Source organism: Chaetura pelagica, unplaced genomic scaffold, assembly GCF_000747805.2.
Source record: "Chaetura pelagica isolate M959 unplaced genomic scaffold, ChaPel_1.0 scaffold11, whole genome shotgun sequence".
NCBI lineage: Eukaryota > Metazoa > Chordata > Aves > Apodiformes > Apodidae > Chaetura > Chaetura pelagica.
Window position 1 is genome coordinate 3,255,189 of NW_009952694.1, and position 27,228 is coordinate 3,282,416.

Sequence of the window (27,228 nt, forward strand, 5' to 3'; positions counted from 1 at the left end):
CATCAGATGGGTCTTGAAAATCTCCAAGAAGGAGACTCCACAACCTCTCTGGGAAGCCTGTTCCAGTGCTCTGTAACTCTTACAGTAAAGAAGCTTTTCCTCATGTTGAGATGGAACTTCCTGTGCTCTTGTTTGCATCCCTTGCCCCTTGTCCTATCACAGGGCATGACTGAAAAGAGATTGGCCCTTCCTTCTTGACACCCACCCTTCAGATATTTATATAATAAGATCCCCTCTTGGTCTTCTCAAGACTAAACAGCCCCAGGTCTTTCAGCCTTTCCTCATGCTCCAGGGATAAAAGGGACAAAATTGCAACAGGAAATTTTTGCGCCATTATGTCTAGGGAAGGAAGTCCCTGGGAGCCACAAATGAGAGTAGTAAGAGAAGCTGTAAAGATTTGTCTGGAAGATAATTTTGCAGTTTCCAGATTCAATGTTAGGAATAGGTTTGAAGGGTGACAAAAGGCATATATATATGATCTGGGAACTCTAGTAGATGCTCTGTGGCTCTTCATGCTGCTAAGAGAGCAAACCACTGCTGTAAGACACTGGCTTTTGAGGGAGTTATTAGGTACACAATATGTTTTAAACCAAATCACATGTGAAACCTTCTTCTTCTAGTGTTGAAAATCTTGAAAAAAGGTGAGGCTTTTTCTATTAAGTAATTATTTTTTTCTTAAGCTTCCAACTGAAAATCCTGTTTTGCACTCCAAAATAATTATGTGTCTTAAAAAGTGTACCTAGATTTTGAAAATCAAAACACTCATTTAAATCCCAATGAACAGATTTAAGAAATTGACTTTAGATACTCTGTTTAGAAAATAATTCCCAAGAGGTCTGGAAATAATTTTAGTCAGCCAACTTCCATTTAACAAAAAGCAGAAAGGAAGAAACTTCCTCAGAATCCACTTATGATGGATCACTAATGATCAGTGATCCACTTATGATCATCACTAATGATCAGTTCCCCAGACAGGATCTCTCTGACTACATACACATTTGATCTATTTTCCAATATACTGTTATACTTAAAATCAAGTGCTCCCCTTTGGAATATTTCAGATTTACTCCTAGCAGTATTATAAAAGAGTTTCTTTCAAAATGTTGTTGCCTCAAGTATGGCTTTCTCCAAAGCATTAAGCCAGCTCTAGGTAACCAAATATTTAATTAGAAAGGCAAAACACAACTTCCACTAGGAGTCTCAAACATGAAAATATAGAGAAATTTTGACTAGAACACTGTGAGCACTGCTAATTTCAATCCACTTATTTGTTTAATAGCTTTCCATTTCAAAATATCACTGTGGTAGATCAACAGCATCAGCAAATGATGCCTCTTTTATCTGACACAGTGTATGACTGTTTATTTAGGTGACTGACAAGTTTAGTCTTTAATACTAAATTTCATTCTGGTTTTTTATATTTGGCAAATAATATTATCCTGTTAATGCTCTGCATACATTTTACTATAGTTTGCTTTTCTATTACCAGGGATTCAAATCAGAATCTGTCCTAGAATGTAGAAATCCAATATGGACTATGGTCCAGATACTAGCAATAACATCATTTCTCATACACAAAGCATGAGGATTAGATCTTAAAAAAATAACTGGTATGCTGAACAAAGCAATTTAAGCTGAATGCAGCAACTTTCCGTAGTATCCCTTGGTCTCATCTTACATACACATTTACTCATGACTTGGATAAGAAGCCTATCACTTGCTGAACACCTGTGATGGGATTCATCAGTCCAAATATAGATATCTGCTGTATCTACATATACATCTGAGGTACTCAAAAAGGCTCCCTTTTTCAGTCCTTTAGCAATAAAGAGGGCTTTGCTAGACAGCACTTCACTTCACCCACAGTTAGCATATAAAATAACACCTGATCAAGCCATAGGTCTGCTTTGCCACTGATGATGGAAGGACCTCAGGGTGACTAATTCAGATGGAGGAATTTATTCAATTCAATTCACTTTACACAGCTGTTGACTTATACTAAATAGAGAACTAGTCAGTAGAATCCAGAGTCAGATTCTTCTCATCATAAAGCAGAAACTTGTGTTTGTTTAATTAATCACAACTCTTAAGGAAGGTGAGATTTTTTTACCACACCAGCTTCCATAGCCAGTGAGTTATCCATGGCTAGAGGTACAAAAAAACCCAACCAACCAAACAAAATCCACCCAAAAAAATGTGTTAGGCTTTCTAGCAGTTTACTTTAAAAACAGTCACCGTTATTTTTACCTGTGGCAATCCACATTACAAGTGTCTATAAGTGATTTATAGTGGCTTTCCTCTTTAAACCTGTCAGACCTAGAAAGATGATCTGGTACCAGAGAATAATTCAGTTGTCACCGTAGTGTGTGAATATTTGCTTTGGGGGTGTGCAAGAGTCTGGGTGTGGGTGTACGTGTTCATGCTCTTCCTTGTTCCTTTCAAACAAGATATATTTATTATTTCAATACAATAGTCAAAGAAATATGTGAACTGCATTAGGTTTCATCAGATAGTATGAAAGCTACACAATGGGATAGGCACATACTTTACTTAAACCTTTTGGAAAAACAGTGCATGGGATTGAAATGAGTGTACAGCTTTATGCTGTATGACATAACATACAATAGGCTCGATTTTACATACTTTAGTTTGGAATCTTACTGTGGAATTCTAACAAATTATTAATGAGTTATTATAACTTGAGATCACAGTAATGAAGTTACTGGAGTTTTCCTGATTTACTGCAAGATGTGAAATTCTAACACCTTTTAAAGATATATTAAAAAATGGTATGCCTGTGATTTAAGGGATGCTGTAATTAAAGTAAGTAGTTGCATAAAATTTACTAAAACACTCCAAACTCTGTTATAAATTTTACAATAGATAAAAAAAAAATAAAATGTGTGAAGTGAAAGGATATATGGGTCTCTTGCAACTTCACAGGAACTAGTTTGCTCAAAATATAATACTGCTATATTTACACTCAAAACCAGAGGTTTTATTCAGGTAAGTTAATTGTATCTTCACAACTGGGAGGCAGAAAGATCTAGAATATCTGCTTAGTTTACTACTGCTGGACCAGTAGTAGACCATAATTTTTTCATATCGCCTTTCTGAGAAAGAAATCCTCTGATGCACTGCTTTATCCCACTTTCAATCTCTCTCCTTCCCATACCCTAACCTTTTTACTTCTGTACTGTTTTAGCTCTCTGTTAAAGTGGCTTTGCTGCTCATAGTTAAAAGATGTCTAAACATTGAACTGAATAATTCACTATTCTCCAGTTTAATCTTTTTCCCCTCTCAGCAGTAGCCGGAACCATGGACAAAGTCAGTTTTGCTCATTGACTTATTTGAATGAAACAATATTGGAATAATAAAACTATGAAGTGAAATAAATTTAAATTATTTGTGTGCTTTATTATGTGACTATTTCCCAGTCTGTGCTTATAAATGTGAAAAGGTATAATAAAAATAATTTCACCCAGTACTCTGAAATATACCAGCTCCATTTTAGCAAAAAATACACCAGATGGACCCTGGCTAGGGCATGGAGCCGTGGTGTTTTAAGCTAACCTTTGGAGTTCATTTGAAGGGTGGACATGCTGGAGCAAATGCATCATGTACAAGGGGCTCAGGTTCCTACTTTTGGATTACAATTCCTCACAGTGTTGGGCAGCTGGCTGCTCTAGAGGTATGGAGGTGCACTTCAGGCACAGAATTTTTGCAACGGAGATGCTGACACCACTGACGATATTGTCTATACCTCTTCATGTCTGAAGGCATTGTCTACCAAGTCTCTTCTCTCTTTTTCCATTTCTGTTAAACTTGTGGGAAAATAATCTGCATCAACTCAATATATTGTAGACATTCTGCTCTAGGTATGCACCTTGAAGTGCCTAATTAACCAGAAAAAGAAGAATGGAGCAATTCTCATACCTCTGTGAAGACATCCCGGTTTGCCTGCAAGGTAACCTTTACTACTTCAAAAGGGTTGACCACAATTGCCTCTGTCAACCCAGATCCCAAGCCAGCAACAGCAAATGCCTAGGAAAGTTAAAATTGAAGTTAAAAATTAAGGAGTTAAATTTCCCATACATCAGATTACGAAACTAAATTGTACAATGCAAACTGCAAGGTTACAGTAACGCAGCAGTGCTCTATTACTAAACTTTAGTTCTTGATCAGATGCTGACAGTTCATGAAGGCAATATGACAATAGCCATGAACCACGTCCCCAAAAAAATAAATAAAATGTCATAGCACTGTCAATTAATTATCTTTTCAGCTGGAAGAAAAATTGTAATACCAATTTATTATTAAAACATGGAAAAACAATGCCCTCATGTTATCTTTGTGTGGAGTCTGAATAAAAGCACAAATAGAAAGGCAGTTATGCCTGGAAAAAAACAACAACTCTGCATGGAACATTAAGCACATAACACTCATATATTAACTTAAAAGATTACAAGAAATGTAAGAAATCCAAATAGTGTAGTACTTAAGCAAATTGCACATGTAGAAGAAAAGTTCTCCTAAGAAAATATCAATCCTAAAAAGGCTTATAAGGGAATGAGTAGTACACACAAAAATGTCATCCTCTGCAAGAATGAATTAATTCAATTTACTTAGAAGTTGATGGTACCTCACAGCCATAAAATGGTGATATTCACTGCTTTGCTTTCCATCATCACACAGCATTTTAAAACATGTGAATTGGTTTGCAAAAGAATAATAATATTGAAATATTTAGATAAATTGAGAAAATTCAGAGGGGTCATTTTTTTGGATAATGTTACTCATTTATTGCCTTATTGCCTCCATTTAGCATCTCTAAACTTTCTACTGGCTGAAAAGAGACCCAGCATTCAAAACACAGTATATTGAGCACATTTGCTGAAATTCAAGGAAACCAATGGTAAGGAAAAAAACAATGGTGAGAAAAGGAACTTTTTCAGCACAGAGGAATTTGAGTTGGGACTCTTGAAAGCTAAAGAAAGAGAAGAATGGTAAGTTAGGAGGGCAGTGGCAAGCTCCAGCCTTACCACCTTTGGAAAACACTGTGTTACCAACAAATCTATTTTTCCACTATGAGATGGGAACATAACCTATCCCCTTCACTATCAACCATGAGACTGAAGCCTGTAGGAAGATGTTGCTAATGCACACATTAGTAACATTCGTACGCATTTCGCTTTTAACAATAAATATTGTCTTGATACGTGGTTTCTTGAGGGACTGAGAGGCATTCTGCATAGCTTAGACCCTCTCAGTCTTCTTTTTTTCCCTTGCTACCATGGTTATTTTAGGGGAAAAAATGCCTCTATGGTAGCAGAATTGTCAGAGGTGTCTAATGGTTGCTCCATCTACTACATGAACCCAAGCAGCTTTTGGTCAGCTATTGCATAAGTTTGCAGCACATTTTCCTCAAAAAAACAAACAACAAAACAACAAAAAATGATGATGTAATCTTAAACTCTGTTCTTTCCTCTTGCTAGAGAACAAATATTACTTATTTGCATTTAAGGAAGAGAAGAGCCTACTAATAAAAACCCAACAAGATAAAAGAGGAGATACTCTAAACAACTACGTAGTCAGGGGAATAACTAAGAGGAAGAGGAAACTTGCTTTAAACTGGTTAATATGCTTCCATGATCATTCAGTTGTCACACTGGAAGGCAAATGTAAATGGCAGTAATACTGTTTGGAAGAGACCTGAATTAATGATAAAAGAAATGTCTCCTTTTTTTTCAATGTCATTTTAGTTCACATGGTGTGGAGACTTATATTTCTTCCTATAAGACAAGAGTTTACATATTTCCTTCAGTTATCACAAACTTCTCTCTTGACAGCTAAAACTATATAACAAATTTCAATTCAAATCTCATTTGACCAAAAAAGCTATAATACAGGTGTTCAGAATTTTATTTTTGTTAGAGTGTATTTACCACCCTCCAGATAATTAACATTTTTAGTCTTGTTTAGTGTTCTGATACATCAATATACTGAGTATAAGAAAAATGTAGGAGTGTTTTCAGAGGAAAAAAATGTTTAACAAATGCCAAGTAAGTAGACTGAAAGGAAGCAACAGAGTAGAAATATTGAATTAAAACTTCTTTAAAATGTTCAAGAATGAAACAACTCACTAGTTAAAAATTACCTTTAAATTAAACATGATTTTCAGAAAAACTGTCCTTACATAGAAGTTATGTGCATCTTTTAAAAAGATTTTTCTGAAACTATTATCATGGTCAGCACCGGGAAACATTAATTATGAAAACCTTTATAGGTAACCAGGAAGACATCAATTGTTTCTTGAGTTGTGATCTCATGATTGTGAAAACATATGTTTATTATTATTCACACTCTTACACCACAGAAAGCAATTCTTATAAAAAAATTCTTATAAACAAGAACTTCTATAAGAAGTATTTTGTTTTGGTTTGGTTTTTTATTTTTTTATTCCAAATGGCATGATAGCAGAATTACAGAATCACAGAATCACAAAATGTTAGAGGTTGGAAGGGACCTGAAAGATCATCTATTCTAACCCCCCTGCCAGAGCAGGATCACCTAGAGCACATCACACAGGAACGTGTCCAGGCGGGTTTTGAAAGTCTCCAGTGAAGGAGACTCCACAACCTCCCTGGGCAGCCTGTTCCAGTGCTCTGCCACCCTCACAGTGAAAAAGGTTTTCCTCATGTTTACGTGGAACCTCTTATGCTCAGCTTGTATCCATTGCCCCTTGTCCTATCAATGGACATCACTGAGAAGATCCTGGTTCCATCCTCCTTACACTCACCTTCTACACATTCGCAAACATTGATGAGGACGCCCCTCAGTGTCCTCTTCTCTGAGCAAATGAGACCCAGCTCCCTCAGCCTTTCCTCATAAGAGAGATGTTCCACTCCCTTCATCATCTCTGTGACTCTGCGCTGGACTCTTTCAAGCAGTTCCTTGTTCTTCTTGAACTGAGGGGCCCAGAACTGGACACAATATTCCAGATGCGGCCTCACCAATGCAGAATAGAGGGGGAGGAGAACCTCTCTTGACTGACTAACCACACCCTTTCTAATGCACCCCAGGATGCCATTGGCCTTCTTGGCCACAAGGGCACATTGCTGGCTCATGGTCATCCTCCTGTCCACCAGGACCCCCAGGTCTCTTTCCCCTATGCTGCTCTCCAACAGGTCAGCCCCCAACCTGTACTGGTACAAGGGGTTGTTCTTCTGCAGATTCAAGACTCAGCCCTTGCCCTTGTTGTATTTAATTTTATTTCTCTCTTGATATTGTAGAGAATTATTTTGAAGACATTTGAAATAAAAATTAACATTAACTATATTTTTGATAAATTCTGTTATCAGTTTTTTCAAGGTACAAGTTTGTTCTGAAAAACTGTTACTTGAATTGGTGCCTTTCATTTTGAGCTCCTTCTAAGGGAGGGAATGGGTGGGACTGTTCAGTACACACATCTTAACTGAGAGCATCAAGGTCTGTATCCATACATACCAGTCCTGGCGGTAATGATGCATATCCTAGTAGCTTCTTGTATTGTTCAAAGGTGAAAAACTGTAAATAAAAGTTAGACTGAAATGGCATTGAAAAAATTACGAGTTACTTATGCAAATGAGCAAAACCAAACTAAAGTGGAGCTTGTATTCTGAATAATTGTGTGGAGATCTGCAAAATAAACAGGAGCAAATTTTCTTTCACATGATCTGTAGCAGTGTTAGATGTGCAAAAATTAGACTTCAGAACTGATTTTATTAGCTTCTCATGCATAACTGCAGTATAAGTGCAAATAAACTAATATTTTACGTAAGAGTTTGCTATGACATGGTTCATGGTTTTAATTTCTACACATTTCCTCATTTACATATACTGGTATAAATGCAGTAGCAGAGACTATAATTTCTCCCAAGAAATCACCTTCACATCTTTAATACAATATAGTGCAATCACTTACATATTTCTCAGATATTAGTATACTTTTCATCAGAGAGATGTAATTGCAGATTTTGAAGATGGAAAATCTGTAGATTTTTATAATCTATTGTTGTACACAGACACATTTCTTCTAGTTTTTGCTCTTTACAAATAAATAATTTCTCCAATTGTCTGCTTTCAGGCAGCAGTGCTTAGTAGTTCTGAGCATCTGAGGTTCCTTAAAGGGTGGGTTTTGAAAGCTGTACTTGTTTCTGTTTGAACTTCAAGGAAGGAATGAGAAGCTCAGTTTTACCTGCACCAAGACCGAGAAAGGCAACCACCTATAACTGGTTGACTTTGTAACCCAGAGCTTCTTACCATCCAAATCTATTAATTTCCAAAATAATTTTTGTGCAATCTTATAGACATCAAAGTGGAATAAATTAACAGCTTTGTTGAGAACGACCCTGACAGTGTTGAAGTCAGTAAGAAGCTTCCCATTGACATATGCAGATGCCTTTCACCTCCAAAAAAGACAAGCTCAGTCCTTTAGGGCTTAGCTACCACAGATGTATCAGAACAAACCAGCTTTTCCCTAAATTGTGTGTACAGAAACATGAATAATAAGCACTACATTGTCATTTTAACTTGTTCAGAACCCTGTTGCATGGCAAAGTCAATAACATTATTCAATGAAGACCTGCTTCAAATGAAAAGTCACTAGAATCCCACCAAACCCAACAGAGAACTGGTTGTTAATGTGTTGATAATGCTGCCACATTTGAAGCAGGAAGGAAATTTCATACATAATGCAAAATCAGGATGTTAAATTCTGAAAACTGAAGGATTTATGCTCTAGTCAGTGGATAGATACTTTAAAAAATTCTCAGCAGGTATTATTATTTCGTTTTGCAGTAAAGTTCTGAGAATTGGGGCCCAGATTTTATTTGCCCTCTAAATTCTGTACAGATTGAACACTAATCCTGTAAACATCCTGCAAACATGCTTAAAATTACTGTTTGGGTCTTGCCAACAATCAAACAAAATAGAAGTGTTATTGAGACAAAAAGTTATCCATCTTTTTGGAAAACTGAAGATATTTTATAGATATAATGAAGTCTCTGAGAAAAGTGTCAGTTCTGGGTTGGATAAGTTGCTTTACAAAACTAAATCAGTTTCTTACTGTGTTAAAGTTTGCTTTATTCTCTCTCCAGCATCTTTCTACTCATTGTTACCCTCCTAACCCTTAATGGAATTTCTGGTATTCCTTAATGTTTTCCAAAGTGTTCTAGATCTGAAAAATCATTGTAATAGGGGCAGAAATACATTACCTAGCAATTTTTTGGTCTTAAAAATGCTACCTTAAAAATCAATAGCTTCCTAGAGTAATAAATAACACAACTACTTAACCATAGCTATGTTTTATATTTAAAAAAAATAATAAAACAAATCAGCAGCAATAAAATCCAATGTAAATGTTGCCGAGTGTACTAGAGCGGCCAGTATACATACAATTTTGCCAAAAAAGTACTAGCTATATCATATGGATTTATATGATGTATGTCTACCCAAAACGTTTTTAAAGACACAGCATAATTTGTCTTTTTCTGTATAGTTGTGTAAAGTTAATATCTTTACACACACACAAAAAAAAGTCTCAGAATAAATGTATTTAAAACATGTTTTTGTGTATAAAATAACGAATATTGTCCATCTGGCAAAGATACACTTTAATTCAAGTTACACAGAAAATAGCCAAAGTACTTACCAGATGGCTCAATAACTCTAAGGTAAAAATATATGCTTGAAACAAGATGTCTGGGAACACATGAACAATGCCCCAAAAGTTCATCTGTTAACCATTGTATTGGCATAATCACTTCTTTCCTCCGAGTTCAATCTAACATAAAGTTATAAACTTTGATTTTTCGTCTTCCAGAAATACCAGATTTCTTTTTAGAAGGGAAATAAGAGAGAGAGAAAACAAGAAACAGCAAGACAGACATACGAATATAGTTGACTAAAAGCGAAACAGTATCTTCAACACTTAGTTGAATAACTACGGCTAAATAACTTCATTTTAGTAGTTTTATTTTTAGTTGCAAATATCTACACCAGATAGAGACAATATTCTAGTAGTCCAAGTACATTTCTTCTTAGTAAGAAATCTCCTTTGTCCGTTCTCTATATGCTTTTATCAAACATAAAAGACACTATAACTAGAAGTTTTCAAAAAAGTTCATTACAAACACCAACCAAGGTTTCTGGAACCTAGAAATTACCTCTCTGCCTTTTGTGCTTTCTCAAATCTCAAGACCATAGGCATGAACACAGTCTTCATCTAAATCTCACTAGTCAGTTTGGCAGTGGACAAGATATCCTGGGGACTGTTAAAATTAAGCAAACTATTAGAAGAATAAAAGGTGGAGAAAGAGCCAAAGGAAGCAGTGATGTTTTGGTTGGGTTGCTACCCAAGTAAGGTTAATGGAAATTTGAGCCAAGCTGGATTCTCTTCAGGTCAAAGCATGGGTACAAACTCCACTTTGGATGTTAGAAATTAGAATAATAGAATCACAGAACCATAGAATTGTTTAGGTCAGAAAAGACCTTCAAGATCATCAGGTCCAACCGTTAACCCAACACTGCCTAGTCCACCACTAAATCACATTCCTAAGTGCCACATCTACACAGCTTTTAAGTATCTCCAGGGATAGTGACTCCACCATTTCCCCTGGCAGCCTGTTCCAGTGCCTGATAACTCTTTCAATAAATAAAATTTTCCTAACATCCAATGTAAACCTCCCCTGGCACAACTTGAGAGCTTTTCCTCTTGCCCTTTTGCTTGTTGCTAGGGAGAAGATTTTGACTCTCACTTCACTACAACCTCCTATCAGGTAGTTGTAGAGAGCAACAAGGTCTCCCCTCAGCCTGCTCTTCTCCACGTTAAACAACCCCAGTTCCCTCAGATGCTCCTCATAAGGCTTGCGCTCTAGACCTTTCACCAACTTTGTTGACATTCTTTGGACATGCTCCAGCACCTCAATGTCCTTCTCGTAGTGAGGTGCTGAACACAGTATTCTGAACACAGTATTCGAGGTGCAGCCTCACCAGTGCCAAGTACAGAAGGACTATCACTTCCTAGTCCTGCTGGCTGCACTATTTCTAAGGTCACAATAAGCCAGGATGTGGTTGGCTGCCTTGGTCTCCTGGCCACACTGCTAGCTCATATTCAGCCAGCTGCTGACCAACACCTCCAGGTCCTTTTCTTCTGGGCAGCTTCCCAGCCACTCTTCCCCAAGACTGGAGTGTTGCATGGGGTTTTTGTGTCCCAAGTGCAAGACCTGGCACCTGAGCTTGTTGAACCTCACACAATTGGCCCCAGCCCATTGATCCAGCCTGTCCAGGTCTCTCTGTAGAGCCTTCCTACCCTCAAAGCAGATCAACACTCCCACCCAACTTGGTGTCATTTGCAAATTTGCTGAGGATGCATGCAATCCCCTTGTCCATGTCATTGACAAAGATATAAAATAGAACTGGCCCAAATGCTGAACCCTGGGGAACACCACTTGGGATGGGCTACCAATTGGATTTAATTCCTGTCCATCAACACACGGTTTTACCCAGCAAAGCATATGCCCATCCAAGCTGTGAGCAGCCAATTTCCACAGGAGAATGCTGAGGGAAACAGTGTCAAAGGCTTGTCAGGCAGGGGAATAGGGGAATTCAAATTGGATATAAGGCAAATGCTTTACAGTGAAAGCGATTTAGCACTGGAGCAGGAGCACATAGAGGCTGCAGTTCCCATCCTTGAAGATTTTCAGAACCCGGCTAGACAAAGCTTCCAAGCAACCTGACCTAACTGTGAAGTCAGCTTGTTTTGAGCAGGAGGCTCAGCAGATGACCTCCAGAAATCCCTCCCAACTTAAATACATGGTTCTATAATTATATTGAATATTATGTGGTTTAAGCCAATTTAATCAATTTGAGTAAGAGTAAGTGACTCATGATTTTTGAATCACTCAGGTTGGTAGAAGACAAATCAAGCTTGGGTTTGCATTTTAACTAAATATACGCTGGAATCTAACAAGCCTGATCAGATTGACCCTGACTTGCTTCAAACAAAATGAAATGGAGAGACAGAGGAAACATCACAGTCCAAAGAAAATGAGCTATTAGGATTCTTCTAAATATTATCCATCTATTCTTCACTATCACTTTGCTAATAGACAGAACTTTAGTGTTCTTAGTTGAAGTAAATAATTTTGAGACAGGTGACATATGTTGTTTGCATCTAAAATGCCAATGCAAACAAGAAGATGACATTTCCAGAACTGCTTTAGGATTCTGTTACAAGGTCACATCCTGTCCCTTTATATAAATATTATTCTTCTGTAAAGGAATTTGAATGTGAATGATTAATTGCAGACCAAGGACCAGAATCATATACAAGCTTTCTAGAAAGAAACAAAAAGAGAAAGAATGGAAAATCAAGATATTTTGTCTAATAGGTCTTTTAGAAACATTTGGTGCAACTACAGGAAACTTCAGGGTTCTGAAGACAAATAAACTTTTGCTCGTAACACAATGGATGCTTTGATACATTTAGAACTTTAAGATGAGGTGCTTAATCACTAGGTTTTAATTAAAAAGGTTGCATGACAACTGAAAAAAAAATGTATTGATATATTTTTCTTAGGAATGTTAGTAAAATAATGCTCTACAAATGAATGTAAAGCTAATAAAATCTGATAAACATTTGACAGCAAATACGCTTAGATAGGCTAGCATCTATTTTGACAGTAAGGCAGCTGAAGTGAAATGTTCTTTGTACGATGACAATTTTCACCCATTGCTACTTCCAATCTGTAAAAAAGTGAAAGTATGGAGTGGAGTGCTCTTTGGAGTTAAAAAACTCTGGACAGCACTTCAAACCTACAGATACACCACTTCAAGTTACTGAGTAAGAACTTACTAGGAGTGGCTTCTTTAATGGCTTCTTGTGATAGTTTATTAAGCTGTTCTTACTTGTTTTGCAAGCTGCTAGACATTTTCAGTAAAACAAAATGTCTAAACCAGATGTTATTGTGAGGCTAAAACACAACTTAAAATATTTTATTAACTTTGATTGTATAATATAATAGAAATTTGTTTTTCAGTATCATTATCTATATGGGTCAAAAATAGCCTATCATTTAGAGCCTTATTCTACGCTTCTTAAACAAGCACAGTTTTTATTGTGTTGTCAATAGGAAAGTTCTCCCAGTAAAAGGAAGGGGATTAATATGACACATAAGTTGAAGATTTTAATGCCAATCAGTGGGGGAGAAAGCGAATGCTTTACAGCTGCCACTCTCCTTACTCTTGTTTTTAAAGGAGGAAATATGGCATTTTTACCTTCACTGCCCTTTTAGGTGTCTCAGCCAAGATGGGAGGAAATATTCCTTTGTAGAAGCCAAGCAATCTATTGAAGAAAAAAAAATAAAATTATTTATATACGGATGAACAACATATAATTACCATACTGCCAATTCTATTTTCACTTTTGAGTAAAGCAACCAACCTTTCAGCATTTCCAAGCATAAAGACAGATTATCTGCTGAGTTGCTGAGTAACTAATGTGCTACGGTTTCTATTATGTGCTGGTGAGATGATATTAAAAAATCAGCAATGAATAAGTAAAAATTTGATCATTTTTTTCCTGAGTAGACAAGAAAATGTATATAAAGGAGAAGGAACAGTTTTATGAAAGAAGAGGAAGTATTATTTCATTGTATTAATTTTCTTGACATAGCAATAATCACATTAAAACCTGAAGTCACAAAATACAGATTTGGAAAAGATGTGACTTCAGAAAGTTGCATACAAAAAACCTGCATGCTCATCTTCAGATGCTAGGTGAAGGCATCTTTTAAAATTTAGTTGCAAATATCCCTCAAAATAGATGGAAGTATTTTTTTGACAGCTTAGTTTTAACATGTTAGCTATTCACAGAGCCATAACAGAATGTATGAATTTCATCTTAGAAAAAACATTTGAGCAATATCTTGCTACTGTACTCATTAAAATCTTTGCCTCTCTCTTGCCTGGCTCCATAAATTCCTATGAAGTTTTCAATAGCTGTTGGCTTCTGAAGCTGGCCTGAAAGGCAAAGATCCACTTGTTGCAATGCTTTGTTTTGCATCATCTACATTTTATATATATATGTGTGTGTGTATGCATATACATGTGTGCATGTGCATATATATATTAATATATCTATATCCTACTACAAGCACACACGATATTTGCAGGCAGCCAGAGCTCTGCTTACAAGGCCAATATAGATGCATAACACTGGTCTTGGGAATGCTTTAAATGATGGGTAACTCTCAAAATCCCCAGGTGAAGTAAAAATAGGCATAGTTAATTTTTTGCTAGGTCTCCATATTAATGTAGGTAGTGCATGGGGAGTGTTCACAAAAGCATCTAACAGAATCAGCAAGAAGCTATCTTGCCAGCCAACAAGGGTATGTCTTACAACTTACCCATCTTCAGAATTTATATACTTCTTTCAGATTCTAAGAGGATTCTGTCTACAGAAGAAACCACTTCTTAAACGAAGTATTAGTGTCTTATTAAAATACTGAAAGGTAGTGATGTTGAAAGGTGGTGATTCACCTTTCTAAATCAGCCTATTACTGGGAATATTTTGTAGGGTGTGTAAGAGTCATCACATCAACAGATTCTCCTACGGTTATCCTGTGCACATCAAAGGAAAACAAATTCATATTCCCCACATGAATGTACAATACCACAAATGCTATACTATTTTTTCCACCCTTCTTCTAATGCTTCTCTGGAGTTCTCTTCTTAAGCTGCTCCAATATGAATAAAATAATTAAGGCTTTGTGAGATGTTCCAGCGTTGGTATATCACTTATTCTTCCTCTGAAGTAACCAAATTATGAATTCCAGTCCACAATAACTAAATCTTGAGTGTTTTATACAGTTGGATTGTATATTGATTTATACAATGGTTTAATGACAAAACACTGAAAGTCCTCAGGTAGGAGATTTCAGAAACACAGTTGAGTTGTCTGTTTTAATTTCCCTGAAGTCTCAATTTCCAAACACAAACAAACAAATAAATAAACATATACATATATCTATTATCTATCCACATAGATTTGGATGTAACAGTATAGATACACTGGATTCCACCAGTCTACAACAGTTCACACATTTTCAGAGTATATTCTGGCTGATTCAGCAAATATTGGAATGTTGATTACCTTTAAGCATGTGATTCATAGTTTAATGTGAGCTCAAACTGTAACTGAGGTCCAAGTAGGATATCAGCTTCAAGGACACAGATCCCTATAAATGCTTTCTTCCTTTCAGCTCCATCTAAAAAACTGTAAGCCTGCCTACAATAGTCATCCCATTTGGAACTTCTAGTACTCTGACATGACTGGAGTTGAAAAATGAAAAGTACTCCATTGCTCTACTCACAGGTGTAGCTCTGACTACAAAAAGGGAGACCCAGGCTTGGTTCAGATTTTCCCATTAGCAAGAGATGCATAAGCAGAGAAATATGCAGTGTAAAGCAACAGCTCAGTTCTAAAAGCAGACAGCAGCATTACCTAGCCTTTCACAGCAGTAGAGGTTCTCTTCCAGGTTGCCCTCTTGTATACTCAAATGTATGCAGTTATTGAATATAAAAACCTTGTAACATTCCCAAGGTCTCTGAGGATCTCAGGGAAAACTTTTCAGAGAGAATGTGAGGGGAACTCCTCTCCCTTGTATTTCAACCCAGTCCTTCCTAAAGAGTTTGTACCCTCCATTGCAGCACTCCGGTCATGTGAGCCATCCATCACAGCTCTGAGATTCCAGAAAGATCCCAGTCCTGTAGCTGCACACAGATCTCTCATTCCTTATGTTTACATCCCACGCTGTGGGCGGTATGGTGCAGGCACTTCGGAGAGACTTCCTTGCTTACATGCCAATGCTTGAGGTCACACCACTTGAGCTCTGTTTTGTTCATTTTGTGTTCCTGGTTGCTCACATCACCCCAGGCACATTGCTTGTCAGCCTGTCCCTTGCTCCCTCAGAGCTGGGTAGCTCTCTCCCTCCCTTGTGGTTCCTGGTTTAAAGCCCTCTTTACTAGGTCACCCACCCTGCGGCAAAGATACCTGTGCAAAGATATCTCTGTGCATGTCATGTCAAGCTGATCTGGTTATTGCACCTGTAAGGTCAACACTGAAGATTTTTTTTGCTGGAGGAATCTCTACTGTGAACCAGGAGCTGCAGAGCTCAGCAGCTATATTCATGCATCTACAAATCCATAAAATTTTGAGAGGTCTGTAATTGGATTTCATTGCTTTACTCCTCCTTTCCTCTACAGAGGCAAATTTCATCATGAAAAACAGACAGAAAGGAGTTAAGGTCTATTCCTATGGAACACATTAAATTTAGAAATCTCAAAACACATGAAGACTTTGAGGAAAAGCATCCATATATGTGATATGTAATTCAGTAAACATGGTAAGAACTAGCTCAGTATTTAATTATGAACTGTGGTTTAGGGTTGTTTTTTATTTTCCTTCCTCATTTGAAATAGAAACAGAAAAAAAGTTAGTAAGCACAGCCTGTGAGATTAAAGGAATAAAGGAAAGGAGGAAGTAGAAGACAATCCCATCTCATTGCTGCCTACTGACAACTGATTAATTTTCTGCATAAAGCATAGTCTCTTTTAGAACTGTCTCTGCCTGAGGTGGAGGGCAAGTAGTTGCCCCTAGATTTTTCCAGATAATGCTTTACAAGTCATGCCCATTACAAGAACAATTATTTGAAATCCTTGCAATATGAGCTATTTACTTAATTTTAAAAAGTAGCATGATAATAACAAAAAACTTGAGTGGCTGTATCAGACAGAAACTACATACATGCACAATGATCTTGTATTTTTCTTTTCCTTGGTCAATAACACTGAGTTAGCCTACTTGCACACAGTGCATAAAATTTTTCAGTCAACTAATGAATGGTGATGACATTTCACATTTGAAAGATATTGTCATCTGGATTCAGGCCTTCCTTCAGAAAACTGGTGTTCAGAAAAAGTATGGAACAGCAGCAGCAGTCACCACAGCATGTATAGAAGAGAGAGGACGTGACATCCTATTCCTAGCTAGACACTGGAAAGAACAAGTAAATCTCCAGCAGAAACACAGCTACATCTTATTTTGTTTCAGCACTAAGCGTCTAAATGAACATCACCATTCAATTGTATTCTGGGCAACAGCCCAAACGCATCTTCACAGCAGTTGATTTTGAAATATTACAGTCAATCATATCTTCTCAATTTGTTCTTTCAGGCTTTCACTATCCCTCTGGTTTCCATTTCTTGTTTGGAAGCCTTGAGTCATTCACCCTGGCAAGACAACCCACGTAAATTAGGTTTTTTTTTCTCCAAATTACACCAAAATTGGGATCTTGCTTAGTTTTTTGTTTTCTTCCTCTGCCTTTCATGTGATTTTCCCTTTAAGGATCTAATAAAGCTGATTGAAGGCATGAAGACAATATTCCCTTTCTTTTGTTGCTGTCAAATCCAAGCCTCTTACCCACATTGTTTTATAATTGAAAAAAAACCCCTCTTAGGTTCAATTCTGCTTTCATTACCTCTGCATTATCCCAAGTATAAATAAAAGATCTGGGTTTCATGGCCATGTCAGTTACATGAAACCGAGGTGTGACTTTTTGATTTTACAAAATTTTTCCTTTAAAAAAAGGGAAGTAATTTTGAAAACTTGTTTGGTACATGGACAGGGGTTCAAAAAGAGGAAGAAAGTATATATACATTTAATAAAATTTGCTTAGGGTTTCATTTCTACCAGGAAAAATGTTGTCTTTTTTATTTCATAGTATGCAGCATATTATGAATTTATTACTAACAGAAAGTAAAACAGTGCAATAATACTTTAATATTAGTGTGCAGTGATCTTTATGTTGACCTTGCTGGAGATTTAAAAGATTTTAAATTCCCAGAGGTTTCAGGAAAACTAGGTAATGCTTAGTGAAGGCAGGCACAACTTCGTACCTACTGCTGAGAAAAAGGGACTTACAATTTATCCTTTTATTTTGAGAGCAACAAGCCACTAGCCAATTCACACACATAATGAACCCTCAATCTCGGTGTCTATAACCATTTGCCCAGCTGAGGAGGTATGCTGTAGGGAAGGCTGAGTGTCATTTAGGGGCAACAGGTACAGAGTTGAAAAGATATTAAGGGTTGGACACATTCATAGAAAATCAGTCACGGACACTCTGTTGCTCTCAAAAAAGCATTTTTTCCTGCAAGTTATGCTACGTATATAATCTGACTGCAAATGTTAAACACATGTCCCTACAGGAACCTCATATAAAGCCCTCAATGACACACTTAGCCAAGCTGGCTTCTGAATTTCTATTATGCAAATAAATACAAATTTCTATTATGCAAATTTAAAATGTATTATTTGTCTACTCTACAGATACCTGTGATTTTAGACACCGGTAGTAAATACTAGGTACTTATTTTCACAGCATATTTCACCTTTTTTCACTGAGCATGCATTCATGTAAATCATCATCAGTTGCAACACAGGGGAATTAAGGAAAAACAGATTATTTTTTTTCACAGCAGGTAGATGTGATACAGAATTATACATTAACATGTACTGTACTAACACTGATTTTACACTACATGCCAAAAGAAGACCAAGTGTCCAACTCTGAGAATACTAGAAGCAGAGCAACTCATGAAAGAAATCCTGCAAGTAAATTAAGGCAACATAGAGTATGAAAAGTAACTATTTAAAAAGAAAAGGGCTGTCAGTGAAAGGTACTCTGCAGATACTTCAGAAAAATAATGAACATTGGAGGGTCTGGCTCAGAAACAATCAGACGGGCCAAGGAACGGATTAATAATCAACATCAGTCTACCTCACTTATTCAAAATGACAGTCATCACTGTATTTACTGCATGTGGGTCAGATTATGAAGTTATTATGATCCATCATCCATGTGAATTTGTTATTTTTACTGAGAAATGAGTCTTTCTTCCATGACTTTTAATGACTTCTCAATTTCTTGGTCAAAATCCTTGCTAATTTTTGGCTTTCTAGTCTATACTCTGAATTTATATAACTCACAGGACACATCTAAATAAAAACCCCTCAAAAGAGGGAAAGATGAAACCTTCTCCTTCATTTCTTGTGTCTTTTTTGCAGCAAAAAGTAAGAGTGAAAAAAAAGGAATAATTGTTTACATATCTGTCTATTCAATGACGGTTTAGCTCTCCATTATACTACGTATTTCTCATATGATTTCTATGTTTTGCTATACTCCAGCACCTAAAAAAGGTGCAGTTGTAGCGTTGCATTGTAGTGCACAGAATAACTTAAAGAGTTCTTCCTCTTAAAAAAAAAAAAAAAAGAGCATCTTGTTGTGCTTTTTTTTCCTAAGGATGATTATAAAGTCCTTAGTTAAGTGGTACCTCATTACCATGTCCTGCTTAAGTAATGGATCTGTGTGTATTAAATTACACTGGATATTTAAAAATGTAGCTCTTCTCACGCCTCTTCCACTGATGGGTGGCAGAGGCCTGTGGAGCTGGGCTGGGGGAGGACTCGGGCTGCACCAGAGGGGGATGGTGGTTGCAGGGCCCCGCACGCCTGGCTGGCTCCTCTCCTGCCAGCCCCGCAGCACCAGCAGCAGCACTCACTGCTGGGCTCCCTGACACCTCTGCATGCCATTTCCAAACACTGCTCTTGTCACCTGGCCCCCAAGGCTAAGGAATGAAGTACAGCTTTGCCCGTGCTTCTGAGAAGCCTTAGCCTGGTCAGTTTGATGTAACTCCTGTTCGAATCAGTGCAAATGGCAGCGTTATTACCACTGGCAGCTAATCTAGGCTCTTACACAATTACCTGCATGTAAACACTAGCTGGGCTGTAGAATGGGTCTACATGTCTCATTTCTTACAATTGACAGCATTTTCTTCCCCCAAAGACTTTCCCTCTAGCTGCCCCTTTGTTTGCAATAGGAACGAGCTACAGACATGCCAAAACAGCTTTGCCTAGAGCTTCTGAAACAGAAAAATTCTTCATTGCATTTTGGTTTGTCAGAACTGGCAGAATGCTTCATTTGTTCAGTAGGAGTTTTAGTTGTTCAAACAGTAGAAGAGAATTTGAGGGCTTTTTCCCCCCCCTTTTGCTAACAGTACTGCCACAACTGGTACGACAGGAAACAGTCACAGTTTTAAAGTAGCTCCACACCTACATTTATTGAAGCTAAAGAATGCAAGAAAATATTTCATTTTTAGTTTTGGTACCAGAGAAAAAAATAGACTTTAGTACCTGTGCTTAGAAATCTGTTTCTGACAAATAAAAAAAATAAAAATTACAGAGGGAATCTCTACTTGTGTTTTCTGGAAAAGATTGACAGCATTTCTTTGTGCTAAACTGATGCTGTGGTCCATTAAATGAAAAATAATGAGATAAGTAAAATTTCTGTGCTCATCTTGGGAGTGTGTCCTATTCAGATTGGTTGTGACTTCATAAAAATACAACATTAAGCTGCTTTAATTTCATCAGAATGTGGCTCAGGAAGGAATTTTTGATTGCAAGTTAATGTTAGCCTTCACTGGAATTAGTTATACTCTTCCATATCCACATGCATAATCCTTAGGGAATTATATGAAGACATGTATTCTTTCCCATCTGCTAGCTAAATATGAGATTCAAGAGGCTTTCAGCATCATTATACAGATTAGTGGCTCTCCCAAGAGGACTCGAGGTTCATGACACAGTGAATAACTTACAATGAGATTTAGAAGACCAGCTTTCAGAGATAATTTTGTGTTTGTATGAGTTTTGCACCTGCAATTATTTGTGCTTGTAATTTAGGTTACTTAGATGTTTTTAATTTGCAGATGCAATCAGTAATGTAGGTACTTAAACTTAACTGAACTGCAGGCAACCATAACTGCAGGTGCAAAATTTTGTCTGTAATAGTTTGAGTTCATAAACACATCGACCTGTAAAGTAAAAGTGGGCCAATGGTGGTTCTATAGTGTTTTTACCCAACTTACATATTTTTCCCATTAAAAAAAAAAATTACTTAGGACAGCACTTTTTAACATTACAGAGAAAGGGCTATAATTAAAGATACACAAGCATGCACTAATAATTAATTTCATTCCATCTTTTAGCACCTTGACCTTTGGGGTATTTTTCTTACTCCCTTTACAGTACCTCTAGCAGGAAATCATAAAAGATTCATGATTTTGTAACAGTAATACTGTTGATAGTTGCAACAGTCTTATATTCACAGAGATCAAAGTGTGCAGAATTTGTAGCACTACTTAGGTAGTGAATGGCATCATGAATACGCACACATACTGGCACTTGAATTTCCATCTGGCAGACAGTTGTGATACCTAAATGTACCATGGGAGTGAAAGGTATTATTACACAGATGTATGAGGAAACTCATATGAATGGCAACTACTTGCCTAAAGACAGACAAAATTCCTCTGTGTTGCTGAAACTGGATTTTGCCCCCAGTCTCTTTTCACTCAGAAAGTGCTAATCACTGTAAGGGAAATTATTAATAGAAATTTTTACTAGGAATGATTTTATGTAAGTTTTATGTACTTGGGAGTTAGAAAATGATTTCTCAAAAAGAGAGACATTTCTTACAGTTACAGGTAGTGTCCCTAGGTACAGGGACACAGATCCTGTCCCCACCTCTGGAGTGCCATCACATGGTGCCAGCATGATCCAGTGAGGGCACAGCTGTGAAACCGTACTCCAGCCCTTTGCTCCAGCCAGCTCACCCCAGCCCAGGTTCCTCTGCTTAAGAAAACTCTGTCAGATGAAGATTTGCATTGTACGCTGAGTGTATAATCTGAGCTGTGTCCAGCTCCTGGATGCTGGATTGATGCCCAAAAGGATACCTCCTGTTCTTCATGTGCCATGCACTAACGCCCTAAAAACACCATATGGATTAATACACTTTCCTCAATGTTATTCCAATCTAAGAACAAACAGAGTTGACAGTTAATGCAAACTTTTTTTTTTTTTTTAAATTTAATTACAAAAAGCTGATTCCATCTTTCATACTATGAAACTCCTACACTATGACGACATTCCTACCATCCTTATGACACAATTTAGAAGATAAAGCACCATGATGTCATGTTGTCTGGAGAGGTGACTAACCTTCATTCTCAGTTTCTCAAAGAGAAAAAGGAGAGGCAAAGTAGGTTTCAAAGACTGAAATCAAGACGATTTAGTGAAGATTTACCAAAGATTCCAACCAAATTTGACTGTTGAGCAATCAGAAATGGATTTTGCAAAGCTTTACAGAACTGATATACTTTAGTATAGTTACTGATGCAAAACCTGCTACAAGATTCTGATGCAGAGATTTGTAAATACCTCTTCAGACTAGATAAAGAGGCAAGACAAATGTGTGAAGGGAAGAATCATATAGAAGTAACTGTCCTAATTATTATTATCACTAATTACTGTTCAGTGATCTACTCTTTCTTTTTATGTAGCCATGCCCCACCAGCCAACAGTCTTCTCATTACACACACATCTGTAAAGAAACCTGAGAGATATTTTTTAAGAGTAATGGAGTCTGTGTCTCAGTGATGTGGCAGTTTCTACTGGATTATTTATTTTTTAAAAAAACTTGCAATGTGTTCTTTGAGCAGCAAACCTGCCTCAGCAGGTTTAACTTGAACATCTCTTTTGAAATGTTTTCTTTTTCTCAATATATTCTTCTGATCCAGCACCCTTCTAAACTTGAATTCTTCAACAGAAAAGAAATTTTGCCCCTTCGGCACTGAATAAACAAAACAAATTAACCCTCTCTCCCTAGTTACTTTTAAAAGCATGCAAAGTCTTTTACTTTGCAGATGATCACAGCATTTCATGTAGCAACTGATGTAAATGCAACAAAAACTATTTTACTGCAGACAGCATGATTTTGTGTGTAAAACATTCCTGCATTTTATGACTTTAAATAAGACCTTTATAACCATCAATATGTCAAAAAGAAAGTCAATTTGGGTCAAATTTGCATTTCTTCTAGATCTCAAATTTTCTCTGAACTTGTGAAAGAGAAATATTTTTTCTTGTGTGGCTCACAAATCTGCTATGAGGTTTGCTCAGCAACCAGCTCTGAGCACCCAGAACTCAGCCAGCTCAGCTAGAGATTATCATTGCACCTCTGCAGCAGTATGATTTGCCATGATCTCACAATCTGTAAGTGTAACTGTGAGTTGCAACTATGCTACTTCCTTGTTTGCCATCACCAGAGCATTACAAAGTCAATGTAAACATTTCAGTAGGTATGACTAAATGATTACCTGCTGTCCTACAGAGCTAGTTTAGAAACGTGAAAATCTTCTCTACAGACAGTAAAAACAGCAAGGACATAAGAATATGTTCACATTCTTTTAACTGGGGTAACAAGCAGTCGGAACTGCAGTTTCATTGCAAACCTGTGCTGGGCAAACTGCATTTGAAGGCAAGAATGTCTGTGCTACAAGCTGGTCTGCAAGTCAAGCATGGGCAGAGAGCTCCAAATGCAATGGTTTCTGCTGTAATTGTAACTGGTTATGAAGGAACAGGTGGTAAAGTCATTTGGAACATTGGGCACACCAAAGCAATGCCTGGCAAAAAGGCACCCAATGTTATCAGCATTGATACTCAACACAGTAGGTTCTACAGGTTGTGTTTTGCTGTTAGTTAAAAATGCTGAAAAGCCCACAAGAGTCAGTGAGCTTCTAATAAAATATGTCTGCAGTTCAAGAAAGAAGTACACAATTTATGACTTTGTACTGAAACAATGTAAAAAAGGCAATACAGTAAAAAGAAGAGAAACTCAGCAGTGTTGTCAACACTCTGTGTTCTCTTGTTAGGTTAGAAAAATTCAGACAAGGGTGTCACCTGAAGCCAGCTGGAAATCTTCTAGTGAGCTACATAACTCAAAAATAAAAGAAATCATAAATTCTTGAGCAGTAATATTCTTGAAAGCAGATTTTTAATTTAACTTTCTGCCATGATGCACTGATCAGTCTACAATGAGTTTTTCTTCCAGGGACAAGCATACTTCTTAGTAAATACATTTTTATACTTCCTCATGTAAAAGAGAGTAACAGTAATAGAACTATGGACTTTTCTTCACTAATTCAACTCCCACTAAAATCAGACTTCTTTATTTTAATAGAGTTTATGCCACATCTTTTGCAAAGAAGCTTGAATAGATTTTAGAACATGACTATCCCTTTTCTTTCTAAGACTGTATGTTCTTTTCTCTTTTCTCTAAGCACTCAAAACACATGCAGCTTTGGTTCTTTTTATTTTTTCTTCAGTTTTTACCTGCGTAGCCTACAATCCCAGTTCCAAGCAAAAAAAGCTTGGTACTACTAGTTATTCAGAGATAAACCAGTACAGACTACTGCTACATTCAAATTTTTTTAAAAAACAACTTTAAGCAAAACCAGTGAATCCTGAGTGATAAATACTGATATATGTCTATTGCACTGTACAGGTCTATACCACTAATGACTACAACTGGGCTTCCATGAACAATATTGTCCATTTTGAGTCAGGATTTATAACTGAAATTATGTTTTGGTTTAGAAACACTTAAGAAATGGCTAAATGTACATTCTGATAATGAATGTATAAAACTTACACTTGAGGATATAAAAAATCATAAATAATCAATAGAGAGTGGAAAGAGAAATGTAATGCTTTCCATTGTCCCCGGGGTCTGCCCTACACATGGACCCCTTGGAAACCACAAAGTATAAAGCAGTGCCTCACAGTGTAATGAATACCTGTACTTTGCAGGGAAAGCACATTTGCCATGCATAAAGAGACAGAATGTAGCAGTGCAGGGAGCCCTGGTACCGCAGCTCGAGTCTGCTACCATTTGAGCTAAAGCAGAACTACATGAGCTGGCACCAACAGCAGCCCATTTATCCTGCCTGTGGGTAAGCTATCACAGGGCAGCAGCACAGCACACGCACAGCCAGCATCACTTTTCAAGCAAAATGAGTAGCGCACAGAGGTAAGGAGAAAAATACAACCTTGTATTAAGTTTAATGCATATACCCGTCTAATTAATTCATTTTTCAAAAACATTGAAGCCTCTGGGAACGCAGCCTTCCTGTGAGACGTTATACTCAATCAGCACTACATCACAAGTCAAGCACATAGAACCAGCTCAGAGATGACGAGTAATGAACTATTACTTGAGATTTTCAGCTTATTCACTCCATATTTGTTTGTGATGATGTGGTAAAAAAAATGCTTTGGATCTCAGTTTTAACCATTTTACTGGACATCTGGTGTTTGCTGCTTGAAGTTTCACTATTACCAGGGTCATTGTAATTCTATAGCACATCTGGGCCAAATTCCCTGGCAGTTTTTAGTGAATTCTGCGGCAGTGGAAACATCTGTAGCTGCGCAAAGTTACACACACAGAATTGTGAGGGGCTGCAGAATGTTCTTGGATCTTTTGCATTTCAGTGTCCAGGAAATTACCCACTGGTAATGGACGATCTTTATTTTTTTAATCTTCTGTGGGATAGGCCCAAATCAAGTAAAACCACACAGATTCTAATCACTAACATTTTATTTTCATCAGTTATTAAAGAAAACACTGGTGCCTCAGTCTTCATGTTTTCAGAAGTACACACAGGCTTTGGAAATATTTTCTTGGAAGTGGGTGGACTGATGTGATGCAAAACTGGCTGACTGTCACTGAAAATTTTGAGAACTGCAAACAGAACCTGGGCTACAAGACCTGAAGAGAATAAGAAGAGAAATTTAGCAACAGCCTCCCAACAAAGGACTAGGCACAGTAATCATTAATTCTTATCTTCTAAGGTAAAAATAAAGATTAAAAAAGTAGAGCATTATCATGCATCTACTATTTGTGGGTAATCAATTTTTGTGTTAAAAGTCTTTAATGAAATTGTAGCATAATCTAAAGCACAATCTAGAATAAAACTACTACTTGCATATATGAAAACAAAGGCCTGGAAGAATGAATGGTGTGGAAAAAATAGTCTCTTAGTCCCCAGATTCTCAAGTATTTGTGCCAACTAGTTAGGGTTAAATCAATATGCTACAATTCCCTGGATTCAATCCAAAACTTCGCTTTGAATAAAACCCAAAACAACAACAACAACAAATAGAAAATCCTAGCACCAGGTTTCTTTTCAGCACTGTGACACAGCATTGATCTACTGTAGGAGAGATTTAAAACACATCTAATGAGTTCACAAAGAGCTACATTTAGTAGCTGCATGTTATATGGAAGCATTCTTCAGTGATGCACCTGGTTTGAGAAATGTCTATACCTTCCTAACAAAGCTTTTCCCAGTTGCTTATACCATCTCCATGCATCCGCCTTCCACACTCACTTGTGCTAATTCAATTATCAGTAAAACTGCACTGTACACCAGGTCACTGAAGAGTGGAGAAAGGAATTCAAAAAAGGAAATGCTGGGAACATTGAAAGCCTTCTGGAAATGGAAATTTTCTCCTTCTGAAAGAAAGAAAAAGATGTATGTGGAGATGTAAGAATGAGGGCAAAAGAAGCTAAAACGTTAAAGCCATGAGGCATGCATAACCAAAGTGTTTATGACTTGAAAGTCTGTTCAGGCTGACTGAAGGGATGCTCAATAGGGATGAAAGACCTTCCACTTTGCTGTATTGTTCTCATACAGATTAAAGAAGGCAGGGCATCTGAGCAGCAGGCTAGGTGGAATGCAGAGAATGGCAAGAAAGCGCTAGAGACGGTGCCTGGAACAGGAACTGTATGATATTCCCTGTCAGATTGAGGCAGAAATTCTTTCCTTACCCTCAAACTGTAAATAGGGAAGACTGTGACCCTCCAAAAATAAACCACTCCCCTCAAATGGATTTCCTTTTTACCTCAAAGGACTATTTAATGCTATCACATCTTCATCTGTATCCAATCATGCTTAAAAGGATGGAAAAACCCCTTCCCTATCAAGCAACTAGTCAATTGTGCATTAAGAAAAAATAATTCCTCTTGATCCTGACAGTGACTTGTTGAAGCTCTGAAGCATGATGTAAGTACAGTCATTACTATAATGCAAACCTCCATGTGTTATGGTAGGTTCAGGGCAGTGCAAGATTTCCTGTTCTCAAAGCTTAATAATACAAGACAGGGGATGAGTTGTGAGACTAGACTACAAACTCAGAAGGGACCCTTTAGGATACATCACTTTACTGAT

General features: G+C 37.2%; 1 protein-coding gene across 1 annotated transcript in view; it reads right to left on the minus strand.

The window, feature by feature from the left end:
* The window catches only part of SLC25A21 (solute carrier family 25 (mitochondrial oxoadipate carrier), member 21), a 111,189-nt gene that overhangs the window by 17,136 nt on the left and 66,825 nt on the right, over window positions 1–27,228 (minus strand). The window contains exons 3-5 of the mRNA XM_009993865.1: window positions 13,318–13,384; window positions 7,507–7,566; window positions 3,937–4,044 (exon numbers count right to left, since the gene is read on the minus strand). Coding sequence (XP_009992167.1) covers window positions 3,937–4,044; window positions 7,507–7,566; window positions 13,318–13,384 — 235 coding nt within the window. The remainder of the gene's footprint in view (window positions 1–3,936; window positions 4,045–7,506; window positions 7,567–13,317; window positions 13,385–27,228) is intronic.